General features: G+C 41.2%; 1 protein-coding gene across 2 annotated transcripts in view; it reads left to right on the plus strand.

The window, feature by feature from the left end:
- The window catches only part of cntn3b (contactin 3b), a 56,552-nt gene extending 43,938 nt beyond the window's left edge, over window positions 1–12,614 (plus strand). For both annotated transcript variants that reach the window (XM_051415709.1, XM_051415710.1), the window contains 9 exons: window positions 615–773; window positions 904–1,053; window positions 3,239–3,309; window positions 3,699–3,933; window positions 4,330–4,439; window positions 5,696–5,882; window positions 7,537–7,649; window positions 7,751–7,916; window positions 8,459–12,614. In XM_051415709.1, the coding sequence (XP_051271669.1) occupies window positions 615–773; window positions 904–1,053; window positions 3,239–3,309; window positions 3,699–3,933; window positions 4,330–4,439; window positions 5,696–5,882; window positions 7,537–7,649; window positions 7,751–7,916; window positions 8,459–8,550 (1,283 nt within the window). In that variant the 3' untranslated portion in view covers window positions 8,551–12,614. The remainder of the gene's footprint in view (window positions 1–614; window positions 774–903; window positions 1,054–3,238; window positions 3,310–3,698; window positions 3,934–4,329; window positions 4,440–5,695; window positions 5,883–7,536; window positions 7,650–7,750; window positions 7,917–8,458) is intronic.
- The last annotated feature ends 4,575 nt before the right edge of the window (window positions 12,615–17,189 follow it).

Consider the following 17,189-nt stretch of genomic DNA (forward strand, 5'->3'; position numbering starts at 1 on the left):
ACGCTGGCATGTGTGACTTCAGGCCCAGCTGAAGTAGCTTCGTTGATATGTTCTTGGTGTATCTGGCTCACTGTGTGGGCTTATCTCTGGTGATTTACATTGGTATTCATGCCCTTAACAAACAGTAATAGCTGTCCCAGGTGCTTTGAGAAGGCAATGTTTATCACAGAAAATGACTATAATTGGCTCATTTACACATCGCCAAAATATCATGGAAAGCATTTGAATAATTGAGCAGTAGTGCAAACAATAGCAACATGGTAAGGCCAGAGCGTGCAACAGTCACAAACGCGTTCTCTCTGTATTAACTCTCATATTCTTCTTCTCATGTCTGCTCCCATGAAGCCCCTCTTTCTGTTTCTCGTAAATGATCTCATCCAGTATGTCTTACCACTGCAGGTGATCCCATGTTCAGTTATCACTTTGTAGCCCTGCACATCACACGCACGGCAAATGAAAAGTCTCTGCATGCACACGCCAAGGACGTAGACCTTAATTAAAGGGAGCGCGATAGCCTTGATGTGTAACAAGTGCAGAAATATTTATGATTTTGATGAGAGGAGGCTTCTTGAAATGGTTGATCACCTCAAGTTCACCCCGTCTGATTGATTTAGGTCCGCCAGGTCCTCCGGACAAGGTAGCAGTGGAGGAAATCACAGATAGCACGGCCCAGCTCTCCTGGACTCCCGGAAGGGACAACGGCAGCCCCATCACGGGCTACATCATTCAGGCCCGGACACCCTTTACTGTTGGCTGGCAGGCTGTTGATACAGGTATCCTAAAACACTCTTCTCCCCTTCATAGTATTCATCTGGGTTCTTATGTGGAGTTTGTATTTATTATTCACTCCATTTGAGTGCAGCTGTGAGGCAGCCTGATTTTCTACTAATTTCCACTTTGCAGTGCCGGAGGTGGTGAATGGTAACATGCTTACGGCCACAGTGGTGGGTCTGAACGCCTGGGTGGAGTACGAGTTCAGGGTGGTGGCCCGCAATACTGTAGGCTTGGGAGAGCCCAGCCCCGCCTCAACCAAGACCAGGACAGAGGATGCCAGTATGTGAAACTGAACACACACATACACATAAACAATAGTGTTGACGGATTTGCTTTGATTTTATTACTTACTCATACGCTTCCCAGGATTTCTCGCTATATATTTAAACCACAGTACTTCGGTTAATTACTTCCATGAAGGGATGTGTATTTTAACTTTCTGATGTTTTTCACTTGTAATCATTAGTTGGTACATGGCAGCAGAGCCACTATTCCTTGACACTACCTTTGAGGCGAAAAAATAACACACTGGCAAGTGTTTGATGTCTGCTGAAAATAAAAATGTCCCGACAGCTCTGATGGAGCTCAGGACTCAGAGTTGCACTTCAATTGACATTTCAAGCTGTGATAGATGCAAAATTGTAGGGAAAAGTCAAAGAAGCAAAATTCAACATACATGAGAGGTTTTGTGATTTTGGAGAGGTCTGTGTGTAAACACCTCTGTCAACATAAGCCACAAAATTATTGCTTTCCCTGTGATATTTATAAACCAATCTTGGTGCTGAGATTTTAAGTAAATTCTGATGTTGAGACGTTTTCCTATGTGTGGAGATTGCTTAAAGGTCCAGTGTGTAACATTGAGGAGGATCTGTTGGCAGAAAGTACAGAGTATAATATCAATCGGTATGCTTTCATTAGTCTTTAATCACCTGAAAAAAAGAAAGTGTTGTGTTTTTCATACCTTAGAATGAGACTTATTTTTCTACAGAGGTCCTCTTCTACGGTGCCTGCCATGTTGAACCAGCATGTTTCTACAGTAGCTCAGACCAAACACTCGCTCTCGATACGATAAGATGCGAGATGATACGATTGGAACCAAATTTGCCTACAGGACAGGGCCTTCTACTTGGAAGGCAAGCGGTATTCAGCTGGTTGTAATCTGAAAACTTCACCACTAGGTGCCACTGAATCCTACACACTAGGGATGTCAGGAGAACCAATACTTTGGTACCACGTCGATGCCAACGTTTTGAAAACATAATGGTACTGGTTTTTCTATAGTACTGTAGACACCAGGGAATCAACTCGACGGAGCGACTCCCTTACAGTCTAATGACTATGGCACATGATCTGCAGAAAAACACAAAGACACAAAGACGCTCTATGGCGGACCAGGTAAAGCAGGAGTGAACAGCAGTGAACACACCAGCTGGTGCCGATGTCATTTGTTACCACATTGTTTATGATCGTTTTGATAGGCTACGTCATTTACAACAAGCCTGCTGTTGTTAAAACGGAATCACAGGTGAAATAATCTCAAATGCAAGTTGTGTTTTTGGGTGACTTCATAAAACTTACTGCTGAAGAAAGTCAACAGACACATACAGGGAGAGAGAAAAAGAGAGGCAGGTGTGTGTGTGTGAGAGAGAGAGAAAGAGAGAGACACTGACTAGATTAGGCGCGTGTGTGTGTGGTATCAAATTGTATTGAAAATTCCAAACTTTCACTGGTATCAACTGCTAAATTTCTGGTATCGTGACATGCTTACTACACACTGGTCCTTTAAATAACTTATATATAACTATATTTCCATCAATGAGTGGATTTATTCTTGCTTCCTCTTATTTGGTTAAAAAATATTTAAGGGGTTATACCACTGTGCTAATGGCATTTCAAGGTCACAATATAGCTACAATAACGGGCTCTGTTTCAGTACATAATCTTCAATTAATGCATAAATAGGCAGAAGTGTGAATTCCATAAAGTACTGGGATCTCAGTTCCCAGTGTTCAACCCTAACAGCAACAACAACCGTACACAGGCATCAGACATGAATGCTGCAACAACTATTTGCTGACATACTGAATGCGATGCTCCACTTACTAAAGGATACTATAAGGACAGGCACGAGTGCTCCTCCACCTCCACTATCAGCTTCGCCATCACACTGCATTGCACAAACAGCTGAGTGGGAATAGGAATGGAGTGGGTTGAGTCGAATGTCATTTGCAAAATACTACAGATCTTGGCTTGGTATTTATGCACAGTGACATTTGGGCAATATCAGTAATTCACCGTTCTCTGAAATGTTTGTTTGCACAGACTAAGGGATTTGTGGAATGTAGAATAGAGGACGGTATCTGCAGCAGGCAGCCTTGTCATAAGGCTACAAGTATAGTTGAGGCTTCTCGTTGAGCTTTGTAAACTGTGTTCTAATTGTTCCCCTCTGGGCTTTACCTCTCAGTTCCTGACACAGCTCCCACTGATGTTGGAGGTGGAGGCGGCACAAAGTCTGAATTAGTGATAACATGGGAGGTAAGTCATCTGTTACATTTTACTGTTCTCTCCATGGCCGAGTAATGGTTTTGCTTAATTGTGCAGAATTGAACGGAGCAATTTTATGACCCACATTAGAGTGAGACACCTCTCCTCCGGCACAGCCTCCGAGTGCCATTTCTCCCTCCAAAAGCAGGGACAGAGAGCACTTCCTGTGAAGAGTTTTGCACTTTAGCCACAATTACATAGCCATGCAGGAGGAAAAGATAAGGCAAAAGGTGATTGTGGAGTGTTATGGGCGGTAACAAAGAGAGAGGCTCTGTCTAATCACAGAAGCCCTTGTCCAAGGTACAGCGCAGAGACGGGCCTGTCTGTTTCTTTGTCTGTATGCGTTTTAATATCACTATAGTTTTGTGTTTTGCTCCCAGCCTGTTCCCGAGGAACTGCAGAATGGAGAGGGCTTCGGCTACATCATCGCCTTCAGGCCTGTGGGCACGGTCACGTGGACGCGAGCGGTTATCTCCACACCTGGCGTGGCGCGCTACGTCTTCCGCAACGACACCATCCCACCCTTCTCTCCTTTTGATGTGAAAGTGGGGGCGTACAACAACCGAGGCGAGGGGCCCTTCAGCTCTATTGCCACCGTGTACTCGGCAGAGGAAGGTACAGAGAGCCGTGCCTAAATAAGCTATAATCTCTCTCTGTTCATCTGTGACCTTGAACAGTAATGATGAAATGATTTTTCCCCCAGTGCTGTTATTTCCCTCCACTCTCGAGCTGGGAATGTCAACTTGATATTAGTTATCATGCTGGTAGATTACAGGAAATCCTAGCAGACACTTACCACACCGCGCTGTCAGAGAGGTATTCTGTTAATTGAATTTGCTGGGCAGATAGTCTTCCCTTATGTCAGTCACAGATCCCATTAAAAGAGAGCTGGGGAAAAAGCTTCTCAGTGAAACTACAGGTCTATTCTGTGCCTTTGCTCGTATTGCTATTAGTGTGTGTGATGGTGTTGGATAAGTCTCTGGGATTCTCACCATTGCTCTATTTCTGCAGTCCCCAGTGTGGCTCCTAAGAGGGTTAGGACTAGAAGTGTGTCTGCAGTGCAAATTGAAGTGATCTGGGAAGCTCTCCCCGCCATCCCAGAAAGAGTGCTTGGATATGAGGTACGTTATAGCTCGCTGCAAAAGCATTCTTTTTTCTCAAATAACATGATAATTGAGCTTTTCCCTGTGGCTTGTTCATCAGCTCATAACCGTCCTTTCATTGTTCTTAAAATTAGTTTTTCTTCTCTTTTTTGTAAACTTATAATATTATACTATATCTTCTTGTGTATCTCTGCATAGATTTTGTCTGAATAACATCATGGAATGATCTCAAAAAAATCCTTTCAAGGATGCAAAGAGGGCTTTGCTGTTTTTTTCTCCCCTGCTGCTCTTTCAATATCTGTCACCTCTGGCCCTCAGCACAAAGCTCTGCAGTTGCCATAGCAGTGGCCACATTGTCCTTTTAGAACAGAGCTTATGCCTCCAAATGCGGTCCTGAAGTGGATTTAAGCTGCTGAATCTCAATAGGCCACCAACGGTATGGATCCAGAGCAGTGGACTGCATATATATGGCGCTCAGCCTTTAATTAGGCGTTGTCAGGACTGCAGATGCAATCCAGTTTCACTTTAATGTAATCATCATTATTACTGCTCAAAAGATTACATTACTGTAAACTGAATTCAGCTGTTTATCTTACACAGCTTTAATTGATAACACATTTGAAATGAAATAATTTACAGCAAGAGTATCCCCGAGGGCAGACTTCACATTTCAATTTAATTATTTATTGACTTAACTCTCATGTCACTTAATACCAGACACATGAATATTGAAGATGACCCAAAGCGAACGGCAAATTAGTCCATTTGCTTTTTCAAATATCTCTTCACCTGCACCTTTAATTGGAGGCTAATAGCCTGAAGGAAAGCAAACTCTGCATCTTGTTTAACAGAGTAGGTCTCCTGCTTTGCTGTGATTTATAAATACATATAAAGCATTTAGAAATATCTGTAAGATTTATCCATAACCTCTCCACTTTTAATGTCCTCAGACAAAAGTAAGAACTGAGGTTGTTTTCATGAACAAACGGACAGTTATCATGATTTTTTCTTCCTATGTCGGTTATCATATGACCCACTAATGCCCTGTTTATATGGCCAGGGTGGTTGAGAGGATGTGCATCAGTAATTGAGACTCCACTAGTGAAGAATGTATTATTCATCATCTCTCCCTCCCTCCCTTTCTGTAATACAAACAGCATTTCAGATTTAATGATGGAATATAAATTTCAATAATGCAGTGAAATGCACCACTAGAATCTGACTGTTGGTGCGCATGATTGTGACTTTTTTTATTTATTACTTTTTTCTCACAGGCCGTGTACTGGGAAGACGACACCAAGCCTGACACTGTTGGCAAAGTGCGCATATCTGGAAACTACACACTGGTTAACATCACGGGGCTGAAAGCGAACACAGTGTACTACCTCTCTGTGGCTGCTTTCAATACAGCTGGCCCCGGGCCACAGTCGGCGCCCATCAACACCACCACAAAGAAACCACGTAAGTCCATCCCAGAGGGGGCATTGAAATCATCTCTAAATGGTCCTCGTCCATGAACCACGTCTCTCTCAGATGTCCTCAACAATATAGGCATAGCATTTCTTCCACTTTTTTGGTTGTGCTCACTAAATGCAGTCCGACAAGTCCTTTCCAGTTACCTTGGAAAAGAATAAGAGAAGTAAATCGGTGGGTTAAGAGGAACATAGCCAGAGTGAAAAAATAAAGACAGAATTTTAGGTGTTAAAGCTAAACGAGACCCCTAGATTTTTGGATTTCAGCCCAGACATTGTGCAGGTTTGGTGAAAAAGTAACCATAGCATTCTCATGTTTCATGACTCCGAGATCAGTGTCCAGCTTCCTCTGGTCGTATCTTTTTCATTTCCTGTGGCCAGAAATTTGCTGCCAGTGACCCTACAGAGCTTGACGCTACAATTTTATGTTGGGGGGCAGAGGCTCAGTTGTTATAGCAGTAATAGGAGGGTCGCTGGTTCAATTCTCAACTCCCCCTGTTCAGTCGAAATGTCCTTGGGCAAGATACTGATGCCAAATTGCTCCCAATGGCTGTGCCGCTGGTGTGTGAGTGTTTGTCTGTGGATGAGCTTAGTATCATCTTGAGCCTGTTTGATAGCAAGCGCTTGATTGCTCCTGATGAGCAGTTGGCACCATACATGGCATCCTCTGCCATTAGTGTATGAACGTGTGTGTGAATGGGGGAATGTGACAAGTGTTAGTACTCTGAGTGGTAGGTGGGCCAGAAAAGCGCTGTTTTATAAAAAAATAATTTACCAAATAGTGACAATTCTATGGTGGCCCCAAGTTCTAAGAGCACTGCAATGTTAAAAAAAAAAAAAAGACACGCAAATACAAAACACAAGCAAATGTCATCCAATTTGAAAAAAAACGCAACATTCTGAGAAAGAACTGAAAATCGCTGCAAGTCTAAACAAGTTTACAAAGTGCTTGACAAAATATACGAGAACAAAACAAAGATCAACAATAAGAAACCATTCAAAATACTGTCACAATATGAGAACAAAAGAAAACAAAACACCACAGCAACAACAGTGACAAGCCTGTTAGTTATTATTTTAAGAATTTCAAAATCATCCTGAACTTTACTTAGACTGAACTACTGGGGTAAATTTATTAGACAGTAGTGGAGAGAGAGACAGGAAATGGGGGTGAGAGTAATGCAGCAAAGGTCATCAGTTAGATTCCAACAGGGGACTTGTGTAGTTGTGTAACTCCTGTCCGTGGTGTTCTGTGCGACTGCAGGGTTTCTGTTCTTGGTGATGATTTCTGTTTTTGCTGTTTCTGTATTAAAAGTGCATCTTGGTCATTGGTTGCGTTTTCTCACTTTGCCACGCTTGCTTTCAAATACTGCACGTGTTGTCAAATTAATGATGATGTCTCCTTCATTTGATTTTATTTTGTCTATTTAAGTGTGTGACTTCAGTGTGTGTGAGATCTCGGGCCACCATAGATTTAACTCTTAATTAGTAAGGGTGCTCTGCTGCAGCCTCAATGTATTATTCAGATGGATAAGATGAGGGTTTTTTTTCAAGAGGAATACTGAATAAATCAGTGACTATAATTTGCTTTATTTATTTGCAATTGCTTTAGTAGTATATCTTTAGCTCTTTTCTTTTTCCAGCTCCAGATCGGGCTCCGCTCAACATACAATGGACCATGATTGGCTCCACACTCACGCTGCACTGGGATCCTGTAGTAGCTATGGAGACAGAGTCAAAGGTCACTGGATATTTGGTAGGTCCCAATTCACTGCAAAGCTCTGATTTATCTCCAGAATCAAGGATGACGGTTTTTTGCATTAGCTCATTTTTCTGCGTCAACCTCTCCTGCCTCAGGTGCTGCTGAAGAGACACCGCTACAATGACATCAACACCATCTTGACTAACAAAACCACTGTGGAGCTCAGCCTCTCCGCCAATGACAACTATCTCATTCAGATCAAGGCCATGAGTGAGGGCGGCGAAGGCGCGGGCAGTGAACCCATCCACATCCATAAATTAAGTGAGTTCACTGTTGTCTTTTCTTCTTTATATAATTTCCCTTTTGACCACGGATAAGCTTTAGTGAGGATTCAGTAATTCAGTTACAACGTTTAATTTGGCTTCATTGCATCCCTTTCCAACCATGTGTAATAGACTTATTTCGAGTGCGAGAAAAGCGACCTTTTTAGAAATGCGTGCGCGGTGTCATCCATCTCTGCCATTGGGTTATTATTCCTTGTTGACTGGCTGCACAGCGCTGCAGCATATAAAGCAGTTCTGTGCTCCATCCCACTGCTGTGCAAAACTGTGAGGCGGCTCAGTTTGCCGTTCTCCTCTTTGATGTGATACGAACTTTATCTTCTCAGAATACCTAAATAGCCTCTCCTGTTGAAAGCCAGTAATAATGTAGATATGGAAAAAAAAGAAAGCATGCAAGGCTTTTGATTTATGATGACTTGTCAGAAATTTAGAGGATAGTGCAGCAGAGAGCAGGTTTTCTTCTTTTGATTGGGGGGGTATTTCTGGTTTCTTCACAAGCTGCTCTGCTGGTTTTTGTTGCAGGCATGGGAGCGCGGGGTTCAGGAGCGATCCGCCTCAGCCCATTGTACCTCTCTGCAGTCCTCATCAGTGCAATGCTCTGCTCCGTCTGGTGATGTCTAATCAGAGCCTACGGAGTGCCCTCCCTCCCCCTCCATCCCTTCAGTCAGCCTGTCCTATGTAAACCCATCACTGGACTGGCACAAGGCCCGGGCTTCAGTGGCAGGGCTGGGAAAGACTGGAAAGGACTGGACTGCGCCGAATTCTTAAAGGGACCAGGCCACTTTCTTTTAAAGGACCATCGTTTAGAGACTTGATGATCTGCGTGCATGATATCTTTCGGTATTTCTTTCAGCGTCATAAGTGCCACCGTGCTCTAGGTTTAATTTTAGAAGTTCTGATGTCTACATGACTTATCTTATGAGTCTCTTTGGAGATACTACTGCCTTAAAACCCATTTTACACATACAGTCCATACCAAAGTAGGTGACAGATGCTGCTTGCTTTATGGTTTCTTTAACCCTACATCGAATCTTTTGCAAAACATCCTACAAGAATTTATCTTCTCAAGATCAACTTCTCCTAGCCTGCATTCATTGGTTGCATCCATATTTTATTGTCTCAAAAATAAATCTTAAAGTAAATCAGTTCCATTATTTGGATAGGATCCACAGTTACCACATTTTATGCAGCTTTTGCTAAAAGAAAAAAAAGTTTTACCAAGCTTTGTCAGATACGTTAAAGATACATAGAAAATTGATCAACTGTGCCTCGAACCCACTTATCTCTACGTACTGAAATAATATTTGGTCTGTTCGAGAGCACCTGGCTCCTTAGCTCTCTACTCTGATAGATCCTGGCATTTGCTCTCTATCTCGTGCTCCTCTAAATAATAAATGCCTATCACACAACTGCATTCTCAGTCTAGCGAAAAAGATTGCAGAGAACAGAGACGTCGGGTGTTACTAAGTCAAGCAGATCCCATGTGTACTGTTCCTCCTCTACATTTAGACGACCTGTGTTCTAGATACGTATATCATATCACAGAACATGTACCATCCACACCCCTGATGACCAGCTGGCCCAGTGCACAATGGACTACAGGATAACAGTGCCTTCACCAGAGCTCACTCAGATTTTTTTCCCGTCCTTCTTTCCTTTTAAAATAGCTTAGGGGAAAGATTCATGTTGCAGAAGACTCATTGTTTGCTTTTCTTTCTGAAAAAATTAGCAAGGAAGGACCGGAAACTACGAATGTAGAGGGAGCCCATTAGGGGAAAGGGTATGTTGATTACATTTTCACTGAGGCAAGTACACCGGGGCACCTAAGACAAAATGGTTTGAAGCTTTAGGAAAGCCGCAGTGGATTGAGATATATGGTGGAAATTTTGGTTTTAGTATTTATGGTCTGTGGTATAATAAATGTATGACTCCATCCGTGGCATAATTTATGGGCTATTAAGGCATCAGAATAATTGATGCCAATACCACGGTGAAAGAACCCTGACTGGAAATGGAGCGAAAGGCATGGCTGTCATTTTACCCCCCCCCCATCACCGTCTATTGGACACACACCAGACTGAACAGTAACAAAAGAACATTGCTACTCTGCTGAGGGAGCTACTTTTCACGCCCTTTTATCATGTGGATGAGTCTGTCAAAAGCCACCCAAGTAAGAGCCGAGGTGTGATTACTGGGGTCCTGACAATGTTCATGTGGATGTGGAAGGATACAGTCAACTGAACTGCTACACATTACTGTGCCTTTACCGAACATGGGGCTGTGTAGGTCATTAGCTCGGAGGCTGTCGTCGTCTGTATTTTGCACTCTATACCCCCCCCCCAAAGTCGTATGAAAGCACAAGGAATTGATGCAAGGTGACTGGATGTCCTCACTTAGCCGTCTGAACAGGTGTGCAGACCCCAGAGGCCTCGTAAAAAGTCCAAACGGCCGACATAATCAGGCTGTCCTATCTGCTCCTTGACTGGTTTCATAAAGCTCTGTGCTCGTTGATTAGACTGCTGCAGACCAGTCAATGGGATATTGATTTTCCTGCCCCATTATTACAGCTGTCACAATTCAGCTGCTTGATTGACTGATGGCTGCTTTCTTATTGCACTCGTTCTGTTGTGTTACAGTCAATGATGTTTCAGATGTCCTCCACTACTTTACTCCCTATCAGACTTCAAAGGCATTCTTTTTTCTGTTGTGTTGTGTTTTGGTTTGCTTTTACTAGAAATCTCACTGTATTTTCTCAATTTTTCACATATTTTACAAGTATTTTGTAGTGTCGTTATAGATTGTGACTTTGAATTGGGGCAGTGACCTGAAAATTGATTGGCTGGTTGATTCTTTTAAATTACATTTTGAACACAACCAGTGTTGGGCTGCCTCGGGCAGTATTACTATTGTATCTTTCTTTCCAACTGCATATAAGCCCAGTCACACCAGCATTCAAAAAAGTAAAAATTCATGGTGAAATCAGTTCATTTCAATGGAATTGCTGCTATAAGCGGATTCACTTGTGGGGCAAAGTAAATACGTGTACATTTTTTGCGTGGAGTTAAACTTTGGTGAACTTTTTGGTGCCGTTGACCATTAGCAAGCTATCTTACCTTTGCATTGCTTACCTTTGAGGGAACCGAAGAATCTATGGAGGAAGCTAATGGAGGATAGCTTATTAGCTGTGTTGTACTATCCTTTTTCGTCTAACCCTCCTCTATTGGAGTGTAACCTGCTCCACAAAAGAAGTATGATTTTTAGACCGGTTTTGATGGTTCTAAATATATATTTAATAAACTGTGTGAACTTAATGTCCCGCTATTTAGCAAGCTAATGAGCTTTCTAACTGACAGTGGGCAGGCTAGCTAGCTTAGAGAATTTTTTTCCCCAAAATGTTGTACAATCTTGAAAACAAAAATACTACAACTAGCATTTTCCCAGCTGTCTAGCGTGTTTAGGTCATTAGCTCGACAGCTACAGTAGTCCACAAACTAGCCCAGCGAGTATTCACTATGTCGCCAAGCATCTAGCAACACCTGTTTTACAAAGACGTGTGGATGAATATTGCTGTGCCACTTTCTGGTGTGACCGGGCCTCAACGTAGCTTGTGTGTGCACATACGTGATCCAAGTGTTAATATTTCTGTTAATATCCAAGTAATGTTTGATGGGAGACCGCTGACTGTATTTAAGTATGGATGACATGACTTCCCAAAAGTAAAGCCAAAACATCTCGATCGCCCCCTGGTGGCTGGCTGCAGTAGGGCTACTGGTCATAAAGCCCTGCCAAAAGAAATGTACAAATACAAAAACATGATCATTTGAAGGAGTTCTTATCAGGATAATGTATGTTCAAGTGTTTGTTTTTCTGGTAAGTTTGGTTTAAATTAAAAGGGTGTTTGATGTCATGATTGACAGCCGACCCCTGCGTGAATACATCGGTGGGACCTTGATACCGCAGCTCCATAATCCCGATCACTATTCGCTCCAAATGACGCCCTCAACGCAAGATGGCAACGCCCATATCTGGGATATTTTAATATTTGTTGATTGGGAGGAAGTGGAGATGTGTCCATCCCTATATACAGTCTATGTGGCAGACTCATAGTTTATTAATTTACAGCGCTTAAATGTGTGGCAGTTTCTCAGAGCTTTCTTATTATTTACATAGTTGTAATTCAGCCTAATGTTTTTTACTTCTGCTCAAGCTCACATAAGAAAACAAAACTATTGTTTCTGGCCTTGTGCTTTAATAAATACAAAGTACAATCTTAAGGAACTGAAGGAAGTGATTGGAGCCACCAGCTGAAATGGTTGACATGTATTGTATCACAGAACAACAACATATCTATTTATATCCACAAGGTCGGTTTGTGTAGATTGGTTTCTGTGGTTGTTGTGGCTAGAAAGGAGTGTAACTGCAGTGTAAATAGCTTGCATATATTTTTTAAACATGGCCATCAAAGACAACCTTATTGCTTTTATATAGTGTGTTCTCCCACCTTAATACTGGTGTATTAATCAATGATCTCTGTGAGATACTGACATGTAGAATGGCATTTTCATATTGAAAAGTAACTGTTTGTCTTGTATACTAAAATTGTGCATGTTAATCATTGTTTGTGAATTTGTGTTGGATTTTTTTCTAAAACTATAACTTAATAAAAATGTTTATTCCAGCCAGTGAGGTGTTCGACTGTTACTGCCCAACTCATAGACACAGCTACAGCTTTCTTCCATTCAGAAATCCAGATCCAAATCCCCAGGGGCCACCAAAGCCCCAAGTTCAGTTAAGTGTCAGTGGACTTGGGGTTACTTGAGAAACCACAAATTTGAAGAGAATCTGCAGAGGAATTTGTAGGCAGCAAGGTACATTCTCTACATATTCATCCTTATAGGAACACCCAGGAGTAAAAACAACTGTGGGACAGCTGAAATAAAATAAAAGATCTGGTCAATAAAGCTCAGTACAGCCAATACCGATCAGTTAAAACATGAGATTCTTTCATTCTGGTGGCAGTGTAAGGGAAGATAGCTGTAAACATCGGAAAACTGGAGCTCTGGCAGGGACTTCACTGTTTTCAGTGACTGAAATACTATGGCGGGTGCTGTGTATGGATCGCAAGCGCCCAAAACTTGCAGTTTGTTCACATATCTTTTTTTTTCTTCTGTCCAGTGTAGGTCACCATATTGGAACATTATTTTGCCATCCAGGGCTCTGTGCAAGTCACATAACTGAAAACTATGAATTGCAAAGAAGTGCAAGGGATGGTGTTAAGCAATATGTTTGAAATAAATATTACAATATTAATAAGGATATTTTCTGTTATATGTACCAATATTGGAAAATATTCTTGTTCATTTTGTAAATTTTTTTGTAAAAAAGCTCTAAAGGTGTCCATATCTTACAAGATGCAATAATGATGAGGCTTATTTAGGATGAATAGAGATTTTCCGTGTTTACATGAGCTCTTTGCCCCTTAAGCACCCCTCAATGCATAGAAATTGACCAATGAATGCATACAGTACAGCTTAAAGGATTTTCTACTGTTCTATTCTTTGTGGCTCTGGGAAGAAATTACACATAACATCAATAATATTACCCATTTGTAAGCACTACATACTACATTTTAAAGTACCAGAAGACCTATATATCTATAGACCCTGCTGTTGAATAATTCATTCCAGTTGCCAATTGCCAGGCCCTTGCAGATATCAAGTGAAATCCAATGTATAAATGAGATGCATTTACTTTAACATAGATGGTGACATGATGGCAATGCTTGATTGAACTGAAGGTGCCTCCTTCCTTTCATAAACTGTGGCAAGAACGGCAGAAAGCCTCTGCTTGTGGGATTCACACGTCAATGCAAGCAGGCCTTTTTAGTCAGTGAGATCTAAACAGGATTACTTTGTGCCACAGCAGTTTGTAGAGCAAAGGAGTGTTTCAGAATATAATCACCCGATTCATCAAAGCACAGCTTTGCACTGCCTTCTGCAGTGTGCATTTTACCCATCATTAGCCCCACACAGGCACGGTATCTGTGAAGAATAGATGTTTCTTTATTTCTGACCAGAGGTCGTCCCTAAGTAAAACACAAGCTGTGTGATTTGAACTTGTGCTTATGTGTCAGAAAAGGTTGCTCATTTGCTTTCTCCCCCTCGTTGACCTCCTTGTTGCAAAGATGCAATCTTTTATGCATGCAAATGATCACTGAATGTCCTGTTGTAATGAGAAATATATGAAAGCTTTTCTTTAGAGGACCACTGTTGGTGTTCTGGTGGTCTATTGTAGTTTTGAAAAGTAGTATTTCCTACAGTGTGGGGAAATTATGTTTTAAATATGACGACAAGCACAACAAGAGGGTTGTTTCATAAGTTTCACCAAATACACACGTTTTTCTTACAAAATGTAGCAGCAGTAATTGCTCTGCAGTATTAGTGTAAGCATAATCTGTGTACTGTACGTTGTTTGCAGTGTACATTTATTACAGTTGAGTTGTTTATGAATAACTCAAGGTCACTCCCTACTTTCTTATCTTAATACAGTGTATATGTATCAGGGTTTTATAATGAAGTAAAAAAGACTTCTGGTCCTTTCACACAGAGCCATCAATGTGCTATGGAAACTGGTGAATATAAATGTGCATTTGTTTGACAGCTATTTGTATGTTATTACAACAGGTCTTTTTCTTCATAAATGTGTCAACTTTCATAACAAATCAAAAGAGTCTGACCTTCCTCCCATGCAATCTCTGCTTTATTTAAAAGGTTTAGAAAGATAAAATTTAATAAGTAGTGGAAACCTATCAAAGCAATCTTGAATCAAAGTCCTCACTTGCATCCTTCCTCTTATTTGCAAGAAAAATCTAAAACGAGATATAAAGTGTTAAAGCTTTGCAATTTCTAGTAGGCGGATTTTGTTAACTTTGGACAGAGCTGGGATGCTAGACAAAGCTAACCCTTTGTTAACTCCATCGTCATATTTAATGGACGGACATACTATTTTTCCAGTCGCAGACGCACCTGGAAATGGATTAAAATAACCAAATATCCTGGAAATAATCTGTGTTGTCCAGGAAACTTTTAATTGTATTTTAGCCCCTGTACTTCAAAGCAGGTTTACCAGACGTATAACAAACTTGCAGTAATCTTTTTGACGTTGAGTCAGTCATTTTTTCTGGGGCCCAGAGTAACATTCTCTTGAGGAGAAAACTCTTATTGCTGCTGTTACATGCACAGCAATGTTAAGTTACGTGCAACAAACACTTTCTACTTCTTAATTGAATAGGTGAGAAGGTTAATTTTCTGTAAAATTAAATAATAAAAAAAAAACTTAATTTGAACTGTTACTTTTGAGCTGTGGCCACATTTACATTACAGTCAGAGGAGAAAAACGCAGACATTCTTTTTTGCAATTTGCAACTGAACGTGAGACACTTCATCATGAACCCTGCATCAATAAACAAAGAGGAATAAAACTAGAGTTGAATGTATCAGTACTAGGCCTACCACAGCTGGTAAATGATATGACTGCTTGTGAGAAAGTGCTGGCCTGTACTGTCAAGAAAACTCCTGGAAATACCTCCCTGTGATTTATTTAAACTGAAAAGCAGTGTCTGCACTTCCAGTCATTGTCTATGGGTATCCTTAGTTCTTATTGCGTATGGCTGTACCAACCACTGAGGTCCCCAAGGTCCGAGGAGTATTTCATAAAAGTCGTGAAATAACTTCACTTCGATGCTGCAAAGATATTGTACAACACCAAGATTGCCGTCTTTCTTATCATCACTGTGGGCTGGGGATCCTCTCAACAAATTGAGGTGACAGGCCCGGACAGGCAGTTGATTCAATACAAAGTGTGATAATGTCACACATAACTTACTAGTGGACTGCTTGTAGTTCAGTGCCATTCATCCCAAGACATCACCTGATGAACAGCCGTGACTGGACACTATTTTAAATCATCCGTCATTATGTCGGCAAGTAACGCTTTTTTCACTCGAGAGAACGAACTAAGATATACTGGACGAGATGAGGAGACTGAGGGAAACAGAAGGAAAGAAAATGGAGATGAGCGATGAAGAGCAGGTACTGCCCACAGTGCCAAGGATGCTGTTCAACACAAACAAACACTGACATTATTCAATTCAAATTATGTCATTAGCACAGAGATATGTTCTTTGGGAATTACAGTGGAAGCTATAGGTGCCATTTAACAACAACACAAGCGCCTATCATAATTATAGTGTAATAATGCAGTATTATTGTGTAAATATATTAGTGCATAACACACATTCTGCTTACACTTATGTGCTGTTTGAGACAAATTGCTATCATTCAAAATGTTGCAAATACAAAGATGAAATAAAGATGGTGTTTTTCCTAATTTTAGGTAAATGATAAGGGAGGCAGCAAGGAGAAAAAGATGGAGAGAGAAAGGAAAAGAAAGAATGAGAGACAGGAGGATATGAGAGAGAGGGAGTAGCAGGTTTTTAGCCTCTTCTGTATCTCCAGATTGTAATGTGGATCATTCATTTAACCTCATTGTCTTCTATTACGGCTTGACAGATGATATAATTTATGCTGCTGCCCACTGACATGGTTCTGTTTTATTGTTATTCAATATTTGGTCGTCAAAAGTCTTAAAGTTCCAGTGTGTAGGATTAAGTGTACTTGTAGTAGTAGTTTAGTTGCAGATCGCAATGCCCTCGCTTCACCTTCCCCTTCTGAGGAGAAACTGGCCGTGAAACGCCATGATTGTGTGTTGCTGTCAACAGCCTTGACAACGGCACAATACTGTTTGTGTTGTGCATTTATGTTTTTTATATTGGGTTAGGTAATAATCAGTGGGAAAGAACATGATAAATGTCACACGCTGAAAACAAAAATTCTTTTTGTTTAATAAATATTTTTTGGGGCTTTTTATTGCATTTAATCGATAGTGACAGTTAAAGAGGGACAGGAAAGGGGGGGGGATGACACCCAGCAAAGGGCCACAGGTTGGAGTTGAAAACATGGCCGGTGCAGCAAGGACTCTACTTTGGTACACAAGGCGTTGGCTCTATCAGACGAGCCACCAGGACACCCCGATTATTATTTTAAATGTGGTGAAAGCCCGGACAATTTGGTATTGAACGTTGAAAACCAGGAGTTTTTATACACATCCGGGAAGTTCAGTACAGTGTGGCAGCTGTAATTATTATTGTAGACTAACACAGTCAGTAAGTGCTACAATTCTCCACAGGAATTAG

This window comes from Dicentrarchus labrax, unplaced genomic scaffold (assembly GCF_905237075.1).
Source record: "Dicentrarchus labrax unplaced genomic scaffold, dlabrax2021, whole genome shotgun sequence".
Taxonomy (NCBI): domain Eukaryota; kingdom Metazoa; phylum Chordata; class Actinopteri; family Moronidae; genus Dicentrarchus; species Dicentrarchus labrax.